The 21,554-nt window shown below is 49.3% G+C and overlaps 1 protein-coding gene, 1 long non-coding RNA gene and 1 other non-coding gene across 5 annotated transcripts in view; 2 read left to right on the forward strand and 1 right to left on the reverse strand.

Moving 5' to 3' along the window:
- Nucleotides 1-13,554, forward strand: part of Fam169b (Protein FAM169B) — an 85,305-nt gene extending 71,751 nt beyond the window's left edge. For 2 of the 3 annotated variants that reach the window (XM_087188304.1, XM_087188306.1), the window contains exons 8-9: nucleotides 6,046-6,344; nucleotides 12,563-13,554. In XM_087188304.1, coding sequence (XP_087044430.1) covers nucleotides 6,046-6,077 — 32 coding nt within the window. In that variant the 3' untranslated portion in view covers nucleotides 6,078-6,344; nucleotides 12,563-13,554. Of the gene's footprint in view, nucleotides 1-6,045; nucleotides 8,833-12,562 lie in introns of those variants that run through there. The other variant, XM_087188305.1, reaches the window with a different exon arrangement.
- Nucleotides 9,875-9,979, reverse strand: LOC147824855 (U6 spliceosomal RNA). Its single transcript, XR_015441912.1, has one exon. It is a non-coding gene; the product is annotated as a U6 spliceosomal RNA (small nuclear RNA).
- Nucleotides 13,555-14,031: 477 nt separating the features above from the next.
- LOC147824856 (uncharacterized) overlaps nucleotides 14,032-21,554 on the forward strand; it is an 83,014-nt gene continuing 75,491 nt past the window's right edge. The window contains exon 1 of the long non-coding RNA XR_015441679.1: nucleotides 14,032-14,523. This is a non-coding gene — a long non-coding RNA (uncharacterized LOC147824856). The remainder of the gene's footprint in view (nucleotides 14,524-21,554) is intronic.

Consider the following 21,554-nt stretch of genomic DNA (forward strand, 5'->3'; position numbering starts at 1 on the left):
TGCCAAGAACAAAGGAGGGAGAAAGACCTGGCTGCTGGCATCATTTTGTACATTTCCTTCATGAGTGAAGCTCACCTTGCCATCTGTCTTGCTCAGAAAGATCTCCACCTATTTAGCAATGAAAATCTCTCCAAGACTAAGGGGTTCCCTTCTGCAATTAGAACAGTCCCTTCAAACTTCTAAGGTCAGTTTCCTGTGTTTGGCTGAAGATCACTTAGTTGCAAGCAGTATTTTGAACAGGTAATGTATGCACATGGGTGAAAATTCAAGACCCCCATGGTTTGCAGGTCCAATCCCTGTCTTCTTTGAGGGAAAACACATCCATGTCAACAGCAACATCACACACACAATGCTCGCTTGTCTCTTTTCTCCTTTTTACCGGCAGTGTAGTATGGCGCCGTAGAGCCATGTTGTTATTTATTTCCCGCTGATGGCCAGGCACACCATCTTCCATTCTGGATTCTTCCAGACAGAGCCCTGGTGACTTTGTCAGTGGGAATTTTGAATGGAGGTGTTTATAAGGGAGGAGGACAGGGGCCCAATGGTGGGTCCCAAGGGAAGGCAGCCCTTGAGATGTTCCTTAAGTAGCCAGACCCACTTATCTCTCTACTTCCAAAATGCTTTCTGTCAGTGTTATTTCCCTGCTCCCAAGTGGGGTTGGGTTGCATGCAGCAGGCCTCCCTGGGCTCCTGGGGTCCCCTGAGGGGCTGGGGCCAGGGCAGGAGGTGTGATACCTCCAGGCTGCAGGTGCCCTTGTGGCTGTGAGACTCTCTCAAATTAAAGCAGTGGCTCTCTTTCTCTCCTGGAACTCGAGTGTCGATCTTGGACATTTCCATGGCTGCAGGTGCTCATTAGGGGACCGATGGACCAAGGTGGGTGACTGATTTACCTTAGGTGGTGACAGGCAAGAGCGCCTTGGAGTTTATTGATGATGATAGTGATGAGTTTTGCTTTTGTGGTGCCTTTCAGCTAGAGGGCTTGCCGGATTTTACAGATATTAATGGGGTGAACAGGCACTGGGGAAGAGACCGTGGCAGGGCTGTGACTGTGATCCTAATGAGGTGGTTAAGTGACTTGCCCTGTGGCACTGAGTTAGGAATGACAGGGAAGCCAGTCTGCCTCCCTGAGCACTCAGCTGACCAGTGGTGTCGGTTTTCGGCTGAACCTCACAAACGAGGCTACAGTCTTTGTTGTGGACTCCACAGTTTCTTGGCTGGGAAAAGAAAAAGAAAACGGATTGCATATCAGAATGTGGGAACTTCAGGGGCTGGAGGGGGCTGGAGGGGGTGAGCAGGGAGGAGGGTGCTTTTGCCTAATGGGGAAGATGGCTTCCTCCTGGAGAATTCCACTGGGGCTTAGATCAAGAATGGGAATGACTGTGGTCTGGTCAGAGGCAGCTGAGCTGGGAATCAGATGCCAAACCTGTCACTTTAATTCACTCTGAGATTCGCCAAGTCCCCCTTTCAAGCAAATGAGAAGACTCGCACAGAGAATGTTCCAGAGGCAAGCTTGAGTCCCTTGAAGGAAGGAGGCCATCGTTATAATTAGGACATAATTAGATTAGTAAAACTTTGGAATTAAAAATTACTCTTAAGTCAGGATCTTTCACTCCCTGTATAAACTGGGGGTAGTTCTCAGTTTCACCCACACCTCCTGTCTCCCCCAGGGCCCGCAGTCAGGATTTTAATTCACTCAGGAGGGTTTTTTCAGTCAAGCAGCACTGGCTTGTAACCATCATGTCAGCGCTGACATCTCAGGTTTTTCCAAGTTGCTAAGTGAGGGCTGCAAATGCAGTCACAGATGCTCTGCACTTTCTCAGTTCCTAATCTGTTTCTCCTTTCATAGAAACCAACAAGTCTTAGCAGACAAGAATTTCCCCTGGGTCCCCCAATAATGCACGTTCCAGGATCCTCTTTTCCCTGGACATCTCACCGAGCTACTTAATTTTAGCTTTCAATGACTAAGTGTTTCTTAGAGTTCCTTTCTGGACTTATCTTTCAAGTTCTATCTCTTGTCCTTTTATTTCTGACTGTTATTTTGGAAGCTCCTTACAACTTCACTTGCTATGGAAATAGAGTGCTAAGCAAAAAGCCTAGTGGAGCCAATTGCTTCTTACTCTAAATAAGGCATGAACATTTTACAACATTTCAGAAGGAAATTCACTTGGTTTCCTTGCAAATGTTTAAAAAACCTATTTTTGAAGTAGTCTCATGTGTGGACTGGGTCTTTTAAAGTCTGTACAAACCTGACTGTGGATAACATCTGTGGCTTATAATGGCTCTGGAAATATTTACAGATTTTTCAGACCTTTTGAGAGAGAGTTTATGGGAAATTTCTTTCTTCCTACACTCAGCTGCACGCAAGGCCTTTGAAACTTGACCAATAGGATCCCGATTCCATGTGATGTGATTTTCTGGTTAGCCTGCACATGCCTTCAGTTCCTTGACTGGAGGGGGTGAAATTGAACAAGTCAATGGTGAAATGTTATTTTGCAGAAATGTTGCTGGAGATAAGAAATAATTGTGCCCTGCTTAAAAATTTTATTTTTCCCTTCTATAGGTCCATACTTTTGCTTTTCGTTTCTCCAGGTGAATTTGTCATGGACTTAGTTGCCATCTGTGGGGAAACACTTTTCTTCCATTTATGCTTAATTTTTTAAACTGGAGGGGTTATCCAAAAAGAGATGTGGGCAATTTGAGATGGGGAGGTGGGCTTGCTTTTCGAAAAGTTTGATGCATGGCAAATTGAAGTTCTACACTTTTTTCGGCTTGTTCTGGTGAGTGGTTGGACACTGTACAGTGCAGCAGCAATAGCAGTTTTATGCTGGTGCAGTGTGCTGGGAAGCGCGCACAGCGAAACCATCACCCTGAAGGGTTTTTTTTTTTTTTTTTTTTTTTTGCCTAACGCATCTTTGACAAGTTGTGTAACTCCCTCTAGTGTCCATTGTCATATACTGCAACCCATGACTGAGTTGGCGAGGTTGATTCTCAGATGCTTAGGCTTGCAAAGGAGTGCATTCATTTTAAAAAGGTTTATTGAACTTTTAAAATACAAGCAGACCTGTGATATCTGTTAGCATGCTTTAGCTCCTAACATGTGAAAATGTCAAAAAAGGTGGAAAATTGATAATGATTACCTACTTCATTCTCCATTGATTCACTCACATACTCCTTCACTAATCTCACTTGATAACTGTTAATAGAGAATTGAAATATATCAGGCACTTTCCTAGCTGTGAGGGATATAGTAGTGACTAAGGCTGACCAAGCCTCAGAACTCATCTATAAGTACAGTATCAACTACTACTGTATGACATAAAAACTCTGTATCAGAGAGAACTAAAGTATCCTGGCATTTTTAAATGCTTCGAATTAAGTTCTGCCAAACCAACTGTTTTTGATTTAGACAGCTCTGTAAATAAACTTAAATTTTTTCTAGTGTAGGTAACAATGAAATACTCCATTTATTCTTTAGTTTTAAAATGTGTTACATATGTATTTTCAGCTCAGATGCAAAACTGTGCTTTTCCTTCTAGGGATTGGAACTAACCCTCCTGCTCCAAGGATTCTGGGGAATGGGCTGGGGAAGTGCACAGTAGGATAAGAAAGTTGCTCTTTTCCAGGTAGTGCTGATTTTGCAGGAGGGGGAGGACGCCTAAATTAACACAGTGTATTAATCAGCTGGGAGAGATAATTTAGCTCATGGTTTCAGGGGATTCAGCACATGGTCAACAGGCTCTAAAGCAGGAACATCATGGCGGAAAGGCATGACCCAACAAAGCTGCTTAATTCTTGGTGGCCAGGAAGCAGAGCAGGGAGTAGCGCTAGAGAGGAAGGGTTGATGGACCAGGCAGAGTACTCAATACCCAAGGTCATGCCTCCAGGACCTGACCTGACACACCCAGAAGTGTGCTTCACCAATACCCTGGTGGCTTCCAAGCCAATCAAGGTGACACAATCAAACTTAACTGTCACATATGGTGACATGGACTTTCTTATCAGTAAACTCAGCATCGAGCAGAGTAGGGCCTGAGGATAGAACTGGAAAACCAATTCCATTCAGTGACGGAATATTGGAAAAACAGATCCAAATTCCACGTCATAAATGCTTGGTAGAACCACCATTTTGTGTCTCCTGGCATCTCTCCCTGTCCTCTGGAGAATAATGTAGCAAGGGTTCAAGTGAAGGTCAAGAAGATGGAATGGGATTGGGGGCATCCATCTACTTCCAATCCATTTGGAAGGGTCCGCAATGTGTTCCTGATCTTTCAATTGTCCATCCCTTAGCACTATCCCTATTTATGTATCCCAATCTCTTGCTTAGGAAGGGCAGCACACCTGGGAAATCCCCGACCTATGCAGCTCACTAATGCAGAAGGCCATGAAGTAGAGTGCAGATGTGCCATTCCATGAGCTTCTTGTCTCCTTTGTCATTGTGTCCTTGTTCCATGAAGCTGACATGTGAACCTGCAAGGTAGCTTCCTAGACAACTCCCTGTGGGCTTCTTGCTGGCAGTGGGCTGCATTGGTTTATGCTTAGAATCTCCATGCCATGGGTGGGGAGAAGGGGTGGAATAAGGAACAGCTTTGTAAAAAACTAATGAAGCCAAAAAGAAATGGAGAGCACATGGGAATCGAATGTAGTCTTGCATCATTAAGGAAATGCTGAAAAATTTGAATTTCAAATTTTTCTATGGACCAGCATCTTTCAGGCAGAACAAAATCAAGACAAATTCCTCCCTGCCTCTCAAGGCCAGATTGTGGAATACAGCAAATAGAAAGTGGAATACAGCATTAGGTTTTAGCATGATCCAAAGCGAGTGTAGAGTGAAATTGTGGGGAAGGATAGTTACTGGATAGTTTTTAGTGGCTTGTGTGTTTAGCATTTTATAAGACTTTAGATTTTCCTGAAGCCAAGCCCGACATTGCCTGCACAGAAAAATCTTTGGTCTCAAGTGCCTAAAGAATAAATAATTATTTTAAACTCTAAACCGTAACGATTGTACATTGTGGAATGACATATCTGTACTCCACCTCATAGCCTTCTGCATTAGTGAGCTGCATACATAAGTCTGGGATTTCCCATGTGTGCTGCCCTCCCTAAGCAAGAGATGGGGATGTGTAAATGAAGGTGGTACAGGGGAGGAATACTGCTCATTAAGTAGATTGTTCTAGGATAGAGATTCAGTATTGAAACCCTACAATGTCCAAGTGAGGACTGCATTGTCTTAGAAGGCTGCATCGTGTCTGGTATTGGTTCTGCCCATCTGCCAGAAAGGAGCTTTTATTCTCTTTGGTTTGCAACAGAAAGATGGGCTACCCCCACCAGGTTGCTGAACTAAGCCCTAACTTTTAAATTCTGAAGGCTCTTAGAAGAAGCGACAAGAACCTTGGGTATTTCACTGCTCATAGATGTGTGTGTGGGACATCTTCACAGTCAAGCATAAAGCCCCAACTTTTAAAGTATAGCCATCTCTCAGCACCCACAGAGAATCAGTTCAGGGCCCCTATGGATGCCGAAATCCTCACATGCTCGAATCCTTTAGATCAAATGGCATATCTGCCTGGAGCCTGCGCACATGCTCCTGTATACTTCAACTCATCCGTAAGCCACACAGAACGCCTAGTATACTGTAAATGCTATGCATAGAGTTGTTATCTGAATTGTTTAGGGAATAACGACAGGAAGTAAAGTCTGTCCATATTCAGTATAGATGCAGTGTTTTGGGGCAATATTTTCATTTCATGCTTAGTTGAATTTGTTGATGCAGAAGCCCAGGATAGGGAGGAATGGGCGGATTGTTTCCTTCACCTGCCTTCCTCAGATCTCCCTGCACTGGGTTCCCTGTGGTTTTGTTCAGTAAATTTGCACTCTTAGGTACAAAACAGGTTTCCTGCAGCCAGCCGGGGTGCTTGGCCTTGCATCTCATCTTCAGTCTTAGCACAAAGTGCCAGTTCCCTTCAGCTAAAGGTTCAGCCCTGACCATCCATGATGACCTCCTCACCATGTTTAATTGGAACTCCTGTGGATTCTCTCCCGATTTCAGGAGCAGTGCCTTGGAGAAGAAGTAGAAAATAAGAATGATCAAGAACATGGAGCGAAAGAAGAGGAAGCTGGGCTGCTCCTGAGACTGCTGACCTGAGAGATCTGGAAGGGAAGAAAAGCCAAGAGGCTGGGGCCTCACGGGGCTACGTCAAGAGCTCTCCTAACTCCAGCTCCTGACTCGCCCAGCTTCTGTGGCCCTGAGCCTTGGGTGTTTCAGGAGACAAAGGCCCGAGGCCCTGCTGATTTCTGACTTCCTTCTGGTGCTAGCTCCAGGACTAGACTGGCTGAGACAGTGCTGGTGTAAGCAGTAGGCTCTCTACAGGGGCATGGGTGTCCTCCCAGTTCCCCCAGCCAACTGTGGGCAGTCCGGAAAGATTCCAGAAGCTCACTGTTTAAACGTGATATAATTTCTGCTGCTTAGGATAAACGTGTGAAGCAGCACTGGGACCATGTGACAGTTTCCCTGAATAACTTCCCCCCGTAGTGCAAGTGGCCTCAGAGAGGGGCCTCACCGTTCTGAGCCATGCTGTAGAAATCCTTTCCACCTTCAGCCCTGATGAGACCATGAGATCACAGACACCAGAATTTCCAGGGAGATAAGTTCCTTTTCTGGGGACACTTCAGTCACTCCAGAGCTCCCTGGGGGTAGGGCTGGGGCTGGAATGGTGCCCACCACAGGTCTTGGCTCCTAGGGACCCCGTGTGCAGAACTCAGGGTAGGTTCTGGTGGGCTTCTGTCCTCACCTGATTTAGATGGGAACTGGTGGGTGGGAATCTGGATGGAGGGCCCTTCTGCCCTATGGAAAGGCTTGTGGTGGTAAAAGTAACTAAAAACCACAGCCTAACCCAGGGTGGCCTTGGCTTCCCCCTTCCCACACATCTCCCGGCTTGTGGGGGACTTCTACTTGGCCATGTTGGGGCTGCAGAGCCCAGCCTGGATATGCCCCCAGGCCTGGTGCACACAGCTCCGCATAAGCCAGGCTTATCATGGGGCTGGGACCTGCTCCCTGAAGGCTGGGCACTGCTTTCTCTGTGATAGTCCCAGATGCAGATGTGCAGTAGGATTTTCCCCAGAGAAAGCTGCTCAGCCCTCCTGAGGTTGACAGTCCAAGTTCCAGCCCCTACTTCTTGGTGCCTGCAGATCTGACTACATCACTGAAGATCCCCAGACCCCTCTGTGGCTTATGGTGGCCTTTGAGAACCCAGGGACTGTCTCTGTGGGTCTGCTGGCTCTGCTCCTTCCCCTCTGTGTCCTGTTTGCCTGGGCTGGAGGATCTCTGGTCTCTTCTTTCAGGGCTTGTGTATGTGACCATGACACTCATTGCCTTGGATTGCCTTGGGCATGTGCTCTTTCTTACACACATACACAAACACACACACACAGACACACACACTCAGTCAGGCTCACTTCCACCTATTCATCTATCCATACATCTGTCTGTCTATACAGCTCTCTTCTGTCTTTCCCTTCCATCCTCTACTTATCTCAATTATTTACTACCCATCTATATATATTCTCACTGATTTATGTCTCCATTCAACTCTCCATCCATCACCCATCCATCCATCCATCCTTCATCTGTTGTCCTCTCTCCCTCCCTTCCTTCCTTCCATTTATCTTCCCACACATCTGTCTCTCTCTGTCCATCCTCCATCCATTTGTCTCCTTGCCTCCCTGCCTCCCTCCCTCCCTCCCTCCTTTCCTCCCTTCCTTCCCGTCACACAATATTCTGCATGCTTTCTCAGGGACAAGCTCTGTTCTTTGCACAGGTGTGAAATGGGCTACGATTTCTGGCCCGGGGAAACTCTTCTTCCTGGAAGGGATCCTTCTGGAGTGTCCACTGGAGTTTTATCTCTCTTGAATCCATTACACAGAGGGAAGTGTCCAACTTACTAGAAGTAGGATTTAGAACTCCATACAGGGACATCATGAAGCTGTTCTACTTCTCTGCGAAGAAGGCTCAGAGCACAGAAGGGGTCTTGAGTCTGCAGCCACAAGTGCTGTGTGATACCAGAAACCCCCTTTCCGATGGGATGCATGGACTATGCATACTGTGGTATTTGCAGTGAATGGTTGGTGCATTGTGCTTACATGAAAATAATCTGATAGAAGTGTCTCGGGTTTGATGAAGTTTTTCTTCCATAAAGGAATTCTCTCAGGGAAGAAAACCTGCTGTGTTGATGGCTTCATGTAAGGCTGTATAAGCCGATCTCAGAGCTAGAAGGGCATTCTTTGGAGCTCAGAGTGGCCTCTTGCCAGCTAAGGCACCTTGACGTCAACCCTGTGGTCGAGTGCATGGTTCCTGCTGTGCAGTGGGAGCAGGGAATGCCCACCCTACTCGCATTGGTGTGGTGTGCTGGGTTATTGCCATGGGGCAAGCCTGCAGATGGCCCATCGCCTCCTCCCTGCTCCCTTTCTCCTCCATCGTCAGTCTGTTTGAGTAAGGCTGTAGACCCTGGATGGCACAGCCCTGGAGACAGTTACATTATGTACCCTTCTTCCCTGTTCCCTTTCTGTGCATACCCTGTTCAGGAGATGATCACACTACGTTCAGTCTAGGCCACGAAGGCCACGTAGCACCAGTTACCCCGCCTTCTCTCCCTGTTTGTCTAACACTGTAAATAAAGAGCACGCTGGACTCCAGGCAGCCCTTAGCTCCCGACAGGCTATGGCTTCACCTGGTCCCAGCTTTAAGCATAATATAATCTTGGTGTTTTCATTTTTCTTCATCTCCCACTGCTCTCCCCGGCTTCAGACCCTATGCCATTCAGGTCACGGCAGTTTATGAAACCAGTTTTGTTTATTATTCAGTCTATGTCCTTGTCTATTATTTTTTAATTTTTTTTACTCTTTTTTATTTTTAATATTCTTTTATTGGTACATTTTAGGTATACAATACGTTTACATTTGTCATTGGGTGCTTGTACCTGTACATGATGTATCTTGGTTCTTACTTTTTCCCATTACCTGTGTGCCCTTCACCCCCTCCAGCCTTCCCTATTTACATAGATTTCGTTTCCATTATTTTTCTTTTCTCAGAATTTTTCCTTTCCCCTCTTTCCCTTCGCATTCCCCTCCCACCACTCCTACACCTTTGGACCCTTTCCTATTTCAAATTATCAATTATTCCTTTGAATCATTTTAATCCTTATTTACACTTTCAGTTTCTCACACCAGAGAAACTATTTGGTATTTACACATGTGTGTCCTATTTATTTCACTTAAGAGTATGGCCTCAATATGCATCCATTTAGCTATAAATGTATCTAATTTCTCATTCTTTATGGCTGAGTAGTACTCCATTTTATTAAAAAAACACATCTTCTTCATACAGTTTCCAGTTGATGGGCACTTGGGCTGTTCCCAAGCTTTAGCTATTACAAACTGTGCTGCTATAAACAGGGTGCACATATTTCACTGTGGTATGATTCTTTTAATTCTTTGGAGAAGATACCCAGCAGGGGAATAGCTGGGTCAAATGGAACCTCTAGCCCTAGTTCTTTGAGGTGTCTCCATACTGATTTCCACAGTGGTTGCACGAGTCTGCACTCCCACCAACAATGGAAAAGGATTCCTTTCTCTCCACACCCCCGCCAGCATTTGTTATTGGTTGATTTCTTGATAGCAGCCATTCTTTCTGGGGTTAGGTGGAAGCTCAGTGTTGTTTTCATCTGCATCTCTCGAATGACCAGTGATGTTGAACATTTTTTCATATATTTGCGGCTTTTACTTCTTTGAGAAATGTCTGTTCATTTCAGAGGCCCATTTTTGAATTGGGTCTTCGAATTTGGGTTTTTTTCAATTCTTTATATATTCTAGATGGTAGACCTTTGTCTGAGGTACAGCTGCTAAAATTTTTTTCCCCTTGCGCAGGGGCCATGCTAATCTTCTCTGCATCATTCCAATTTTAGTATATGTGCTGCTGAAGTGAGCACTTGCCTATTATTTTTTAACAGCTCTGTTGAGATGTAATTTACAAGGTATAAAATTTACTCATTTAAAGTAAATTCAGTGACTTTTAATATGTTTACAGAGTTCTAAAACCACTACCACAGTCAGCTCCCCCAAAGAAATCCTGTTCCCGTTAACAGTCTCTCTTTTCATTTGCCATCACCCTTCTAGCCACAGATAGCTCCTGATCTATTCTTTCTACACAGTTTTGCCCATTCTGAGCATGTCATATAAGTGGAATCAGTACTATGTGTTCCTTGGCAGCTGGCTTTCTGCCCTTAGCATAGGGTTCTTAAAGTTTATTGATGTTGTATCATCTGTCAGCACCTCATTCTTTTTTATCTGGATGAATAATATTCCATTATATGGATATATGGTACTGCATCTTTTTTTTTTTTTTTTGGCACTAGGGGGTCAAACTTGGGACCTTGTGCTTGTGAGGCAGGCAGTAGAACCACTGAGGTAAATCTCTAGTCCAACTGCATCTTGTTTATCCATTTGCCAAGTAAGTGATGGATCTTTGGATTGAGTCTAGTATTGCACAGAAAAATAATAATAATAACATTGAGAAAAAATCCTTATCAATAATGCTTCTATGAACCTTCATGTATAAGTTTTTGTGAATGTATGTTGTCATCTCTATTGGGTATATAGTCAGGAATGGGATTTCTGAATGATATGAAAACTTGATTTACCATTTTGTGGCATTGCCAAATATTTAACAAATGGGAAACCCTATCTTACATCACACCAGACCTGTTTGAGGGTTCCAGTTTCTACCTAGCCAGCCCACACTTTTTACTGCCTGTCATTTCAGTAGCAACACTGTCCCAGGGCATGTGAAGAGACATCTCATTGTGGTTTTGATGTGCATTTCTCTGATCACTAACGATATTGAGCACCTTTGCAAGGAATATTGGCCCTTTTTACTTCTTCTTTGGAGAAATATCTATTTAGATCCTTTGTCCACTTTATAATTGGACTATCTTTTATTATTGTGTTGTAATAGTTATTTATATATTCTAAAGTTCCTTCTCAGATATGTAATTTGCAAATATTTATGCCCATTCTATGGGCCCTCTTTTTCACTTTGTTGGTGTTTCTTGAAGCACAAACATTTTAAAAAATTTTTATATAGTCCAGCCTGTTTCTCTTTGGCTGCTTGAGCTCTTAGCATTGTAATAGTAATGTTTATATTTTTCTAAGTGCATGTCCTTTCCCATCTAAAAGGTGTTATTCCCATCTAAAAGGCTATTTGACTCCAAAAAGAATATAGAAAATTCCATGAAGAAGTCATTACTGAGAAAAAGGTTGTCCCTTGGTGTCAAGAGGCCCATGCCCTGCGAGAGGCACAGTGCCCTGAGGCTGTTTCCGCCTGCACTGGTAAATAGGCTCAGGTGGGACAGACAGCTGTGGAGAATCTGTGGTTGGGTGAAAGCTGGCATTCAGAACTCAAGGCCTGGCAAAGGTCATGAACATCCCGCTGCCACACTATGGTCTTCTTTCAGGGAGTGGATATATTAGCCAGTTTTTCTATTGCTGGGACATAATACCTGAAACCCACAAAGAGAATTTTAATTTGGCTCATGGCTCAGGGGATTCAGTCCATGATCAGCTTGCTGTAAAGCAAAAATGTGGCAGAAGTGCATAGAAGAGCAAAAACAGTTCAATTCCTGACAGCTGGGAAACAGAGCAGGGGGACCCTATATAGTACCCATGGTCACACTCCATGAGCCACCCAGACATAACAGGAGTGTGCTTTACTAAACCACACTTAATCTCAAAATAAAGAAAATAGCAAGTTTGTCATTCTGCCTAACATAACACAATATCCCACACATATTCAGAAATGCAATAATCCCCTCTCCAAAGTCTCAGGAGTTTCAGCGTTTTCAAATGTCCAATTTCAAGTCTCATTTGATGCTGTGTTTTTGTTTTTTCAGCACCAGGGATTACATCAGGACCTTGAGCTTGCCAGGCAGGCTTGGCACCACTGAGTTAAATCCCTGGCCTTCAGGTCTCATTTGAGACTCAAGGCAAACCTTTAGCTGTGAAGCTCTAAAAAGTAAAAAAAAAAAAAAAAAAATTACATAATCTCAGGTACAATGGCACATTCTCCTTTAAAACATTCTCATTTAAAAAGGGAAGATTAGGGGAATAGGAAAAAATTAAACCAAAGCAAGACCAAAACCTATTAGGGTAAAGATTATGCCCTGTAGCCCCATATCTGGCATCTGGGGTAATGGTGGTAAGTTGTGCATTCCAAAGGGCAGAAACCTCAGGGGGGTCCCTGATTTTTAAAATCTTCATTTTCCAGGAAGCAATATCAAATGTTTGAATTTTGATCTAGTTCACTTTCCTAGTGTTATATTAAAAAAGTAAAGTTTCATAATTTATCAACTAATGGTTTAGAAGTTTGAGAAAAACTGTGTCATGCTTTTCAGAAGCCTTTAGTTCTTCCTAAGATGCCTTTTGGATCTGAAATCGGTGCTGCTGGAGGTTTCCTGGGAAACTGCTTGGTGTCCCCACCACCTTTGTAACATTCTGCCGTGGTTTCTGCTCTCCAGGTTGGTAACCGTGCTGAGCTTGCAGCTTCCCCACATGGACTCCTGCTCTGGAGTCCCTGCTGCCACCTGCTGATGCTTCTGCCCATCCTAATCAAGAACTGACATGTGGCTTGTAGGTTCTCTCTCACCCTATGGCTTCTACATTCCTGACCATGTGTGATCATTTGCCCCACACCTTCTGGGATGCTGCAGCTTTGGTTTGAGACTGTTCCCCACACCCTTATATAGTGGGTCCAAGAACACTTCGAAGATCTGGGACTCAGGCCACTCTTTGGGGCTGTCTTTGTCACTTTCCCATCTCTGGGACAAAATAACTGAAACCTGAAACTTGACAGAGAGTTTTATTTTCATTCATGGTTGTAAGCCATGGTTGGCTGACTCCAAGGCAGAAATGGCATGGCAGAAGGACACAGTAGAGAAAAGGTGCTCAGCTCATGACATTCAGGAAACAGAGAGAAACGAGAGTCAAGGACAAGAATGCACCCTTCCGGGTTATGTGTCCAGTGAGTCACCTCTATCCAGCATGTTCAGCCTCGAACTCACCAATGGATGGATCCAATCACCCTCCAAGTGTGAGACTTTCGGGGAACATTTCAGAACTAAACCAAAGCCGGGGCCTTTCCTTCTCTAGAACTCCAGGCTGAGAGCAGGGCCACATCTCCCTTCTTCCTGGGAGCCCTCAAACCTGTTTGGGAATCTTTATCACTTCTTCCTTCCGCTCTCCATGGGAACCTGGCTTTCTGGGCATCAAAACCAGTAAGTAACATCTCCCTTTACTTCCCTGGCAGAATCCTGCTTCTCACACTGAGTGCAGGGCCACACTCAGGTCTCACCGCAGTGCTGCAGCTGCGCCTCTGAGCTCATCCTGTCTGTCCTTGAAGAGCTATAGTTTCCATAGTGTTCCCACATCGAGCCCCTCAGGCAAGCCTCCTGTGCGGGGTTTGTGGTGTAGACAGTGAGGTGTAGACCACTGCTTCTCTCTCCCTGGCCTGATGCAAAGCTTGAAACCCCACTGTGAGAAATGCTATTCTTTAGGGGTGGGTAGGTTAACATAGACTTGTCCTCGGAACGGGAAGAGCGGGGGTTCTGGTTTCTGCGGGGCTTGGGGTGGCCTCTTATCTCCTGGGTTCTTGAGGGTCCTCACGGGTAAGTGAAGAGAAGGGTGCGATGGTTTGCATATGGTGTTCGGTCCCCCAGGTTTCATGGGTTTACATTCAATCCTCGTAGCAGGGCATTTAGGGGGTGGACACTGAAGCTGACTATGACGTTCAGAGGTGGAGTCTTCAGGGCATGATCAGGATTCGCTAAGACCATCAGGGCAGAGCACCCACGGTGGCTTCGGTGGCTTTAGAAGCGGGAGAGAGTTCTTCCCCCCACACGTCCTGCCTGGATAGGGTGCAGGCCCACACGACCCTCGCCAGGGCTGGGCCGGTGCCCCCCCCCCCCCCCCCAAGAGTGAGCTCCTGGCACCTCTAGTGTTTATCAGCTTCCCTTTGCGGGGACTAACTGCCTGCTACTCGCAGGCTGGAGGAGGAGAGGTTTAGCTGGCCCACGGTTCAGGCCCCCGCTGGCTGGCCCAGAGGTAGGAATAGCGAGGCGGAGCCAAGCTGGCCGCCTGGTGGCATCAGAGCAGGTGAACAGTGCCGGGGAGGAGGGGGCAGAAGGAGCCCACGTCACGCCTCCAGGGCCCACCCGGAAGCACCCAGACGCGTGCTTTCCTAGCCTCCTACAGGGCCAGGCGGCACCCAAGAACACAGCAGTGCGGACCAGAGTCCGGGCCCTCCCTCCCTCGCGACTCCAGGTGCGCGGCGGTCCGTCCTCGCTCGGTAGCAGCTCTCGGGCTAGAGCTCAGCCCGAGGACGTCGCGAAGGTCCCCCGAGCGGCTGCTTACCGAGCCCCGCGGGGCGCAGCTCCCGGGCCCTGTGCGCATGCGTGCTACCCCGACCTGTGCACCCAGGCAGGTAAGCAAACTCTTCCTCTTTAGAGGGGAAATTGCTGTCTGTCGTATTGGCAGCTTACAGCACGCCAGGGAGGCGCCCTGGAGAAGACTCAACCCCCACGGCAACATTAAAGCCCGATTTCCCACGGTCTTGCAGCCCCTCTCCGACTGAGGCAGGAAACGCCCAGCGTCCTAGAATTTGGCAACTAAACTGCGCTCGCGCTCTTTGAAGGGCCGTTTCCGAGAGCGATACCCGCGGCGGCCACACGATGGCAGCCTCGCACAGACCAAAGTGCGCCGTGCCCCCGCCCTGGGCCCTGGGTCATCAAATTTCTCACCCCAGCCTTCCAGCTGGCCCGGAGGGGAACTGATTAGTTTTAAAATGGAGCTGTGTTCGTGTTCCCCTTCCCCACATTTCAGTGATAGGTAATACAGCAGGACTTAACTTATCCTTAAGAGGAGATTAGGAGTTTTTCTATTTTTAAGGAAAAACCGCTTAGTTTCATTTTGAGTCCAGGAGTGCAGATCCCCAATTTATCTTTTTTATCATTAACCTTAGAGACGTGGCAATACGGACATATATACTCTCACTGATCCACTAAAATGCATCCGGCCTCCCTTCACCCCGGTGAAATGTGGGAGCCCTCGGCTGGGGGTAGATGCAGCTGGGGTCCCCTTTCTGCTCCTCTGGGCACCCCCTTCCTCCCTCTAGCATCTCTGACACCTCTGGCAGCCCCCAGAGGGGGAGGGATTCCGAAAACGGGAACCTCGGACCTAGCCTATCTCACGTCCAGTATGACTTGGACTCACTTCTGTTCCGAGCGATCAGTTTGGCCACATATTCCCTCTTAGTTATTTTGATGAGCTCCTTGGGCTTTTCTCCTCAGCAGCAGCAACCAAAGTATGTGGGGACCCGTTTTGCTCCGGTTATGTAGTGAGGACCGCGTTCCGCTTGCAGGGTTCCCTGGGATGGGTGAGGCCTGTGCCTAGTATCTCAGGGATGTCCAGTTCATGGAGCCTGTGGCTCCTGAGGAGGAAGGTGGATGTCACCAGGGCTGTGCAGAAAGGGAGGGAAGGATCGAGCAGAGCAGGTGCCTCTGGTCCCAGTGGGGAGGGTGGAGATGCTCTCCTGGCCCACGGGGCCTCCCCTGGTTAATGAAGGCTTCCAGGGATGGATTGGCCACCTTGAGCTCTGAAGCAAAGTGCCACTTGTGGATATTTACCTGGATTGGAAGCTCCATGAAATCCGGGTCAGGGCTCACAGGCCCCTGCATCATTGACACAGTTGGACCGTGTGACTAGATAGAGAAACCTCCAGAGAGACTTGGACTTGGCCAGATCCAGGGGTGTTTCTGTTGATGAGGGGTCCCCCACAGGGATGCCCTGGATGGGGTGGGCTGGCTGGGCATACTGACCGAGCCGTTTAGCCACAGTGAGTTCCTGGCAGCAGAAGTGCAGGGCAGAGCTGGGCGTCCCAGGCAGCTGAGGCTCCAAGTGGATCAGCGACCCCTGCCTGGGATGGGCTCATTGCTGGTGGTAGCTCTGTACACTGGCCAGGAAGCGCAGTAGCATCACTGAAGTAGTCTATGCTTCTGAACTCCTTGCTTACAAAGTACAGCTGCATACATAATGGTAAAAGATTGAATCACAATGCAATCTATTCCTTGCATTTGAGTATTACCTGAGTTGTTTTACCCCAGTGTGGTGGTTCCTGGACCACTGGCCAGGTCCCTGAGCTGACATAAATAGAAGTTTCTCAGCTACCAGGTGCTGGCAGCAGTTGCCCTGTGCATCAGAGGGGAGTCTGCCCCCACCACCCAGTTTTCATTCTTCCAGACAGAGCCTTCATTTTTGCCTAGAATGTCCCCATTTTCCCATGTGGCTTTAGGGGGACAGGGGACCAGGTTGCAGCAGTCAGAGCCAGGATTCCCTGAACAGGAGTGGCTCTGTGCGTCCAGGTGGCCTTACTGGTCCAGGTGGCCTGGAAGTGAGTGTGCAGAGGCAGCTGTCATCTGGTGGGCATGGGAGGGCAAGAAAATGGAACGGAACTGAGAGCTAGGGAGACACCGGGTCCCCCAGTCCAGCTGCCCGAGGCTAGCTCTGCCTCTAGAGTTCTCCACTGCAAGAGTTAACCATCTCCTCTTGCCTATATTAGTTTGAGTTGGTCTTCTGTCACGTTGTTGACTGAAGGCGAGCATCCAGACTGATGTATTCTTTTTCTCCATTCATTCTTTCTTTTATAATACGGAGTCACAGAGGGCTAAATGTGTACAGGCCTTCCAGATGACCCGATTCTGCCTGTGAATTTGTGAGTCCCAGAGATTCTTGTTTAAGGGGCCCCTTCCTGCACACAAAATATTAAAAATTATATTTTTCTACCATGCTGGTATAAAGGTGAACATACGCCAGGACAGACTGAAGGTGGTGAGGTGAGAAAAGGGCCCTCCCTGGGAACCGTGCTGGTTGTACAGCAGAGAGGTTTCTCACTGCGTTGGTAAACGCCCCAAAGCAAGTCTTCCGTGGCTGTGGCGAGGTGGCCAGGGGCGGTCCGTCTGCTGGAGTGCGGGGTGGGGAAGAGCCCCATGTTCGGCTCTGTCTCGTCTTGATGTACCCTGCTTTTCCTAGAAGGGACGCAGGCTCGGGCCCTGGAGCTCGGCCGTCATGGCCCAACAAGATCAGCGCAGACTCGAGAGCACTGCAGAGGTGCAGGGAGAAGCAACCCAGCCTAAGGGTGGGTGGGCCACCAATAGCACTGTCAGCGGGGAACTCGACGGAAATGCAGATTCCCAGGCCCCGCCCAGGCGCTGCCGGAGACTGGAGGCTGGCCCAGGACTCCGTTTCCACAGTGCTTCCATATGCACCTCCGGCCGCGCACCGCAGGTCTGCTCCGGTCCGTGGGATAGTCTTCGCCTCCCTCGGGAGGAAGCGTTTCTGTGACAGCCTTGCTGACCTGCGCCCTGGCAGACAGAGGTCCCGAAGCCTGGGAAATCTCTCTATAGCGACTCCTTTAGGACCCTCTTTTAGGATCTTTTGACCGAGCCAAATGTTTTGGCTTTTACTTCTCTTATGGAGGTGGCAGTGACAGCCAGCCTGCTATTTAGGACGCTGTGAAAAGGCCCCGTTACCGCGCTGTGACCACGATTTTCCTAGGATGGAAGATCCCGCTGGCAGCCGCACCATGCGGCCACTAGATGGCGATGTTGCACTGTCTGCGGGCTGCTGGGGGCGCGGGCGGCTGGGCTGCTGCCGGCCTCAGCAGGGTCCCCGAAGCGGAAGCGTAGTAAGTGGCGGCGCTGTGAGCCCAGGCTTGTTTCGCTGAGATGTCCAGGAAATGCTGTGCAGCCGGGGTTTGGACTGGAGGGAAGCTTGGCAGTGGGATTGCAGCGGGAACGAACTTTGGGACTTTACATCCCCCCCCCCCCCCGGGCTGCAGAGTTGGGGTCCTCACTTCAGTCCGGGGAAAGAGCTCCCATAAGGTGGCGACGAGCTGTTTTCTTGTCTCTGGTCCGATCGCAGCCCAGGCTCTGCTGGGTGCCTGTGAGTCTGGCCGCTCTCGGCAGGGAGTGAAGAGCAAACCGCGAATTGGACCGAGACCGAGACAGGAAGGCTGCGGGGTTTGAGGGGCCCGGGACTGGGGTGTGAGCGAGGGGCACACAGGAGGGCGACAGGGTCCGGCTGGGGAGCACTGAACACAAGGCAGGAGCGCGAACTCTGATTTCACCCTCCCCAGCGCCAGCCGCCCGAGGAGGGGCAGCTGGGCCCAGATGTCAGGAGAGGAGATGGGGTGCGGCCCAGGAAGGCAGCGGTAGGATTCGCACCCAGACTTCTGGTCCCGGGGCCCCTCCCCTGCTGCGATGCCCAGGTGTCCCTGGGCGGAGGCTTCTCTGGCTTGAGGCCTTCCTCTCTGATCTCCGCAACTGCCCAGGTGAGCTCTCGCCCTGGGGCTGCGGGCGACACCGGTCCAGCTCCCAAAGCGCAGCTCCGATTGCACCGGAAGTGCGAAGAGCGGGCACCCAAACTCAGGGTAGGCACCGCCCTGCCTAGGGCTGCGGCTTGGGAGTCAGGCCGCCCCTCAGAGCTGCAGGCCAGGGGGCCCTGAATCGGGGCAGCGGCGAGGGGGAGACCCATACGAGGCTGGGGGGGGGGTGCCCTGCAGCTAAGAGTGAGGCACTCCCGGACCAGGCCGCACGTCCGCCTCCGCCCTGGCTTAAGTTACCTTGAAGCGGGCTCTAGTTTAGGGTTCTGATTTTACCTCCCCATAGCCCCACCCATCTTTCTTCTCGTTTTTAAACTTCTTTAAAAGTCTGTGGGGGTCTATTCAATGGGGTGGTACTGGGCTTGGCCTCTCCTTCCCCCTGCTCCACTGTAAACTCCCGAGACCTCACTATTCAGGCGCCTTCAGAACATTGGAGGACTGAGGAACTGGACTGGGTGCCCCCCTGCGCCCCAAGCTGGTCCCCATCCCTGCCCGATGATCACACGTCGCTGCCAGCTGATGCTTTAGGGCTGACACAGGATGTGAAAGGCCAGATTTAAAACAAAGTTGCTCTATTTGGACTTAAATGTAAATTTACAAATGTTGCAAAATGCAGGTAATGTAAGGAGTTTCCGTGTGCCCTTCACCCGTATTTGCCGTGTGATTTATTTCTGAAACTTCCAAGCGTAAGTTCCATGCATCATGGTCCTCTACTCCTAGCTCTCCAGTGAGTATTTCTCCAGGTCCTTCACCCCTAATTAGTCCGTGAATAGTTGTTAAGCACGGAGATTTTCCCTCACTCCACCACAGTGCAGTTGTCAGTGTGACCAGCTTGCATCGATAAAATGCTTTCGTATCAGTGGCTGTCCATACCATAATTTTGTCACTTCATCTAACGTCCTTTGTCATTGGCCTCCCCCTCTTCCTGCTGTACAGCACAGGGTCCACTCTAGGGAGAGGTGCTACACTTAGTCATCACGTCTCTCGTCTCTTCAGATCCCTTGATCTGCAACATGTCCAGAGGATTTCCTTGTCTTTTGTGACACTGCCATTTTTGCAACAAACAGAAGCGTTTTGATTTTGCGCTTGTCTGATGTGACTTGGTAATGACGCTGGACCGCAGCTTGGAAGGTATTGCTCCTTCTCAGGGCGTCACATTTGGGAGTAAACCTAAGCCCAGTTCCCTCTCATAGCTCTGGCTCCTTCAGCCTCTCCTTGCTCCCTTGGGATCTGTGGAAACGTGGGAACATCAGGAGGTGGCTCTCTCTGAGCACTGTTTGGTTCTCAGCTGTGGTTGAAAACCTTAATGAGCCTCCTGGCTTCTAGCAGGAAGGCGGACTTCAGGCATGAGTGCCGCTAGTGGTTCTCACGCTTCTCAACGCCCTTTTCTCCATCCTGACTGCCAGGGCCACACTATAAAGTCCTCCCCTGGGAGCAGCAGGGGCTGGGAACAATCTACCTTTTACCTCCTCAGTGGTTTTTCTGCATAGTTTTAAAATCACTGCAGTGTGTCATGCTGGGGCAGGGCTGGGAGGGAAGAGTTGGAAGCCTCCCTCCCTTTCGGGCTGCTTCTCTGCATTTGGAGTGCTGCTAACTGCTGAGGTCTCCTTAGGAGAAGCCACTGCGAGCTGTTGGCTGTGGGTGACCTGATGCGTCCCTAGGGAGGGGTCGTGAAAACCGGGCTTGGGGACCACAAGCCCCCTGTGTGGCTGAAAGCAACAGTAACCCCTTTGTGAATGTCCTTGGCTGCCCAGTCCCTGATGGAACATTCCTGAAAAGACCCTCCCAACCCCATTTCTGCCAAGGCCTGAAAGTGTCCATTGGGAAGGCAGGTGAGGAGTGGGGAGACAGTGAGCACTTAGGGCTTGGGTTGGCCTACGAGTCTGTTTCTGGTTGGTGCGGGGTTATAACCTCTTGTGTGTGCCATGGTTGTAGCTGTGATACAGTTGACAAAGTGTGGAACGAGGGCAGTGTGCTCCCTCCCCTCCACCTTCTGGCTGCCTTTGCAGCCCGGATGTGCCACCAGGACCCAGGCCCAGTGTCAGCAAATGCCAACTGCCTTGGGCCTTTTGACAATTTTGCAGGTTTGGCATTGCTTTCAGGGCACTCTGGGTCTGTTTTAATCGGGTATGGGAAGACACGGAGATACAGAAATGTGACTCTCACATGCGGCTATAGTTTCCTAAAAACAGCAGTGGAGGGCTGGGAGGAAGCCCCGGGTTGGTCAGGAGGCAGAGGGAATGTAGGGCGGGAGGATGTGGGCAGGAGACTTTCTTGTTGTGCTCATAGGAAGAAAAAGGGGGTCCCCATGTCAAAGCACCCGACTATGACAACAGAAGACATGGGGAACACAAGCACTTCCGGTGCCCAGGCAGGAAATCAGGTAACTGTAGACCCCCTGGTGCAGCTGCTCCCTGGCCCCTCCAGGCCAGGGCCTGTGCTTGTGGTCTGCAGTGCATGTGGCACTGGCTTCCTGGATGACCGCAGAGCGCGGGGCTTCTCATTGGAACAGAGTCTTCCAGCATGCTGTAAAGTTTGGCCAGCAGCCGCTCCACCATCTGTCTCCTGTTCCATGGTCAGACAGGACGGGCAGCAGGAGATGCCTGCCTAGGGGTGGGCTAAGGATGCTCAAACAGGGGCGGAGTGCTTGGGAAGAGAGAAGCGAGCTGGCTTTGCCTGGTGTGGTGTTCGAGTTCTCTCCGAGGGCAGCTCGGAAGGGGAGTTGGAGCATTGCACGCTGGACTCCGAGACCTGTGGGTTCCGTGCTCAACACGTCTTGTCTGCCGCTGGGAATAAGACCATCCCAGGACACCAGCTCCAGCAGGGGGCAGCAGAGTCAAGGGGCCCAGCGTTTGTGCGCCTGTGTGCGTGCGTGCTTGGGCACGGGCGCGCCCGCGTGTACACACGCATGCGCTGTGAGGAGGTTAGCGTGCTTGAGGTCTAGGGGTGAGGGCGAAGTTCAAGATGCAAGACCATCATGGCGCACACGAAGGAAGAAAGACCACCTTTTCAGCTGGGCTACAAGAGGCTTCTTAACATTAAGGTTGGACTGGAAAATTTTGGGAATGTTGGAAAAA

This window comes from Heterocephalus glaber, unplaced genomic scaffold (genome assembly GCF_053883595.1).
Source record: "Heterocephalus glaber isolate CG9 unplaced genomic scaffold, H.glaber_assembly_v1.0 deba00001531, whole genome shotgun sequence".
Lineage (NCBI taxonomy): Eukaryota > Metazoa > Chordata > Mammalia > Rodentia > Bathyergidae > Heterocephalus > Heterocephalus glaber.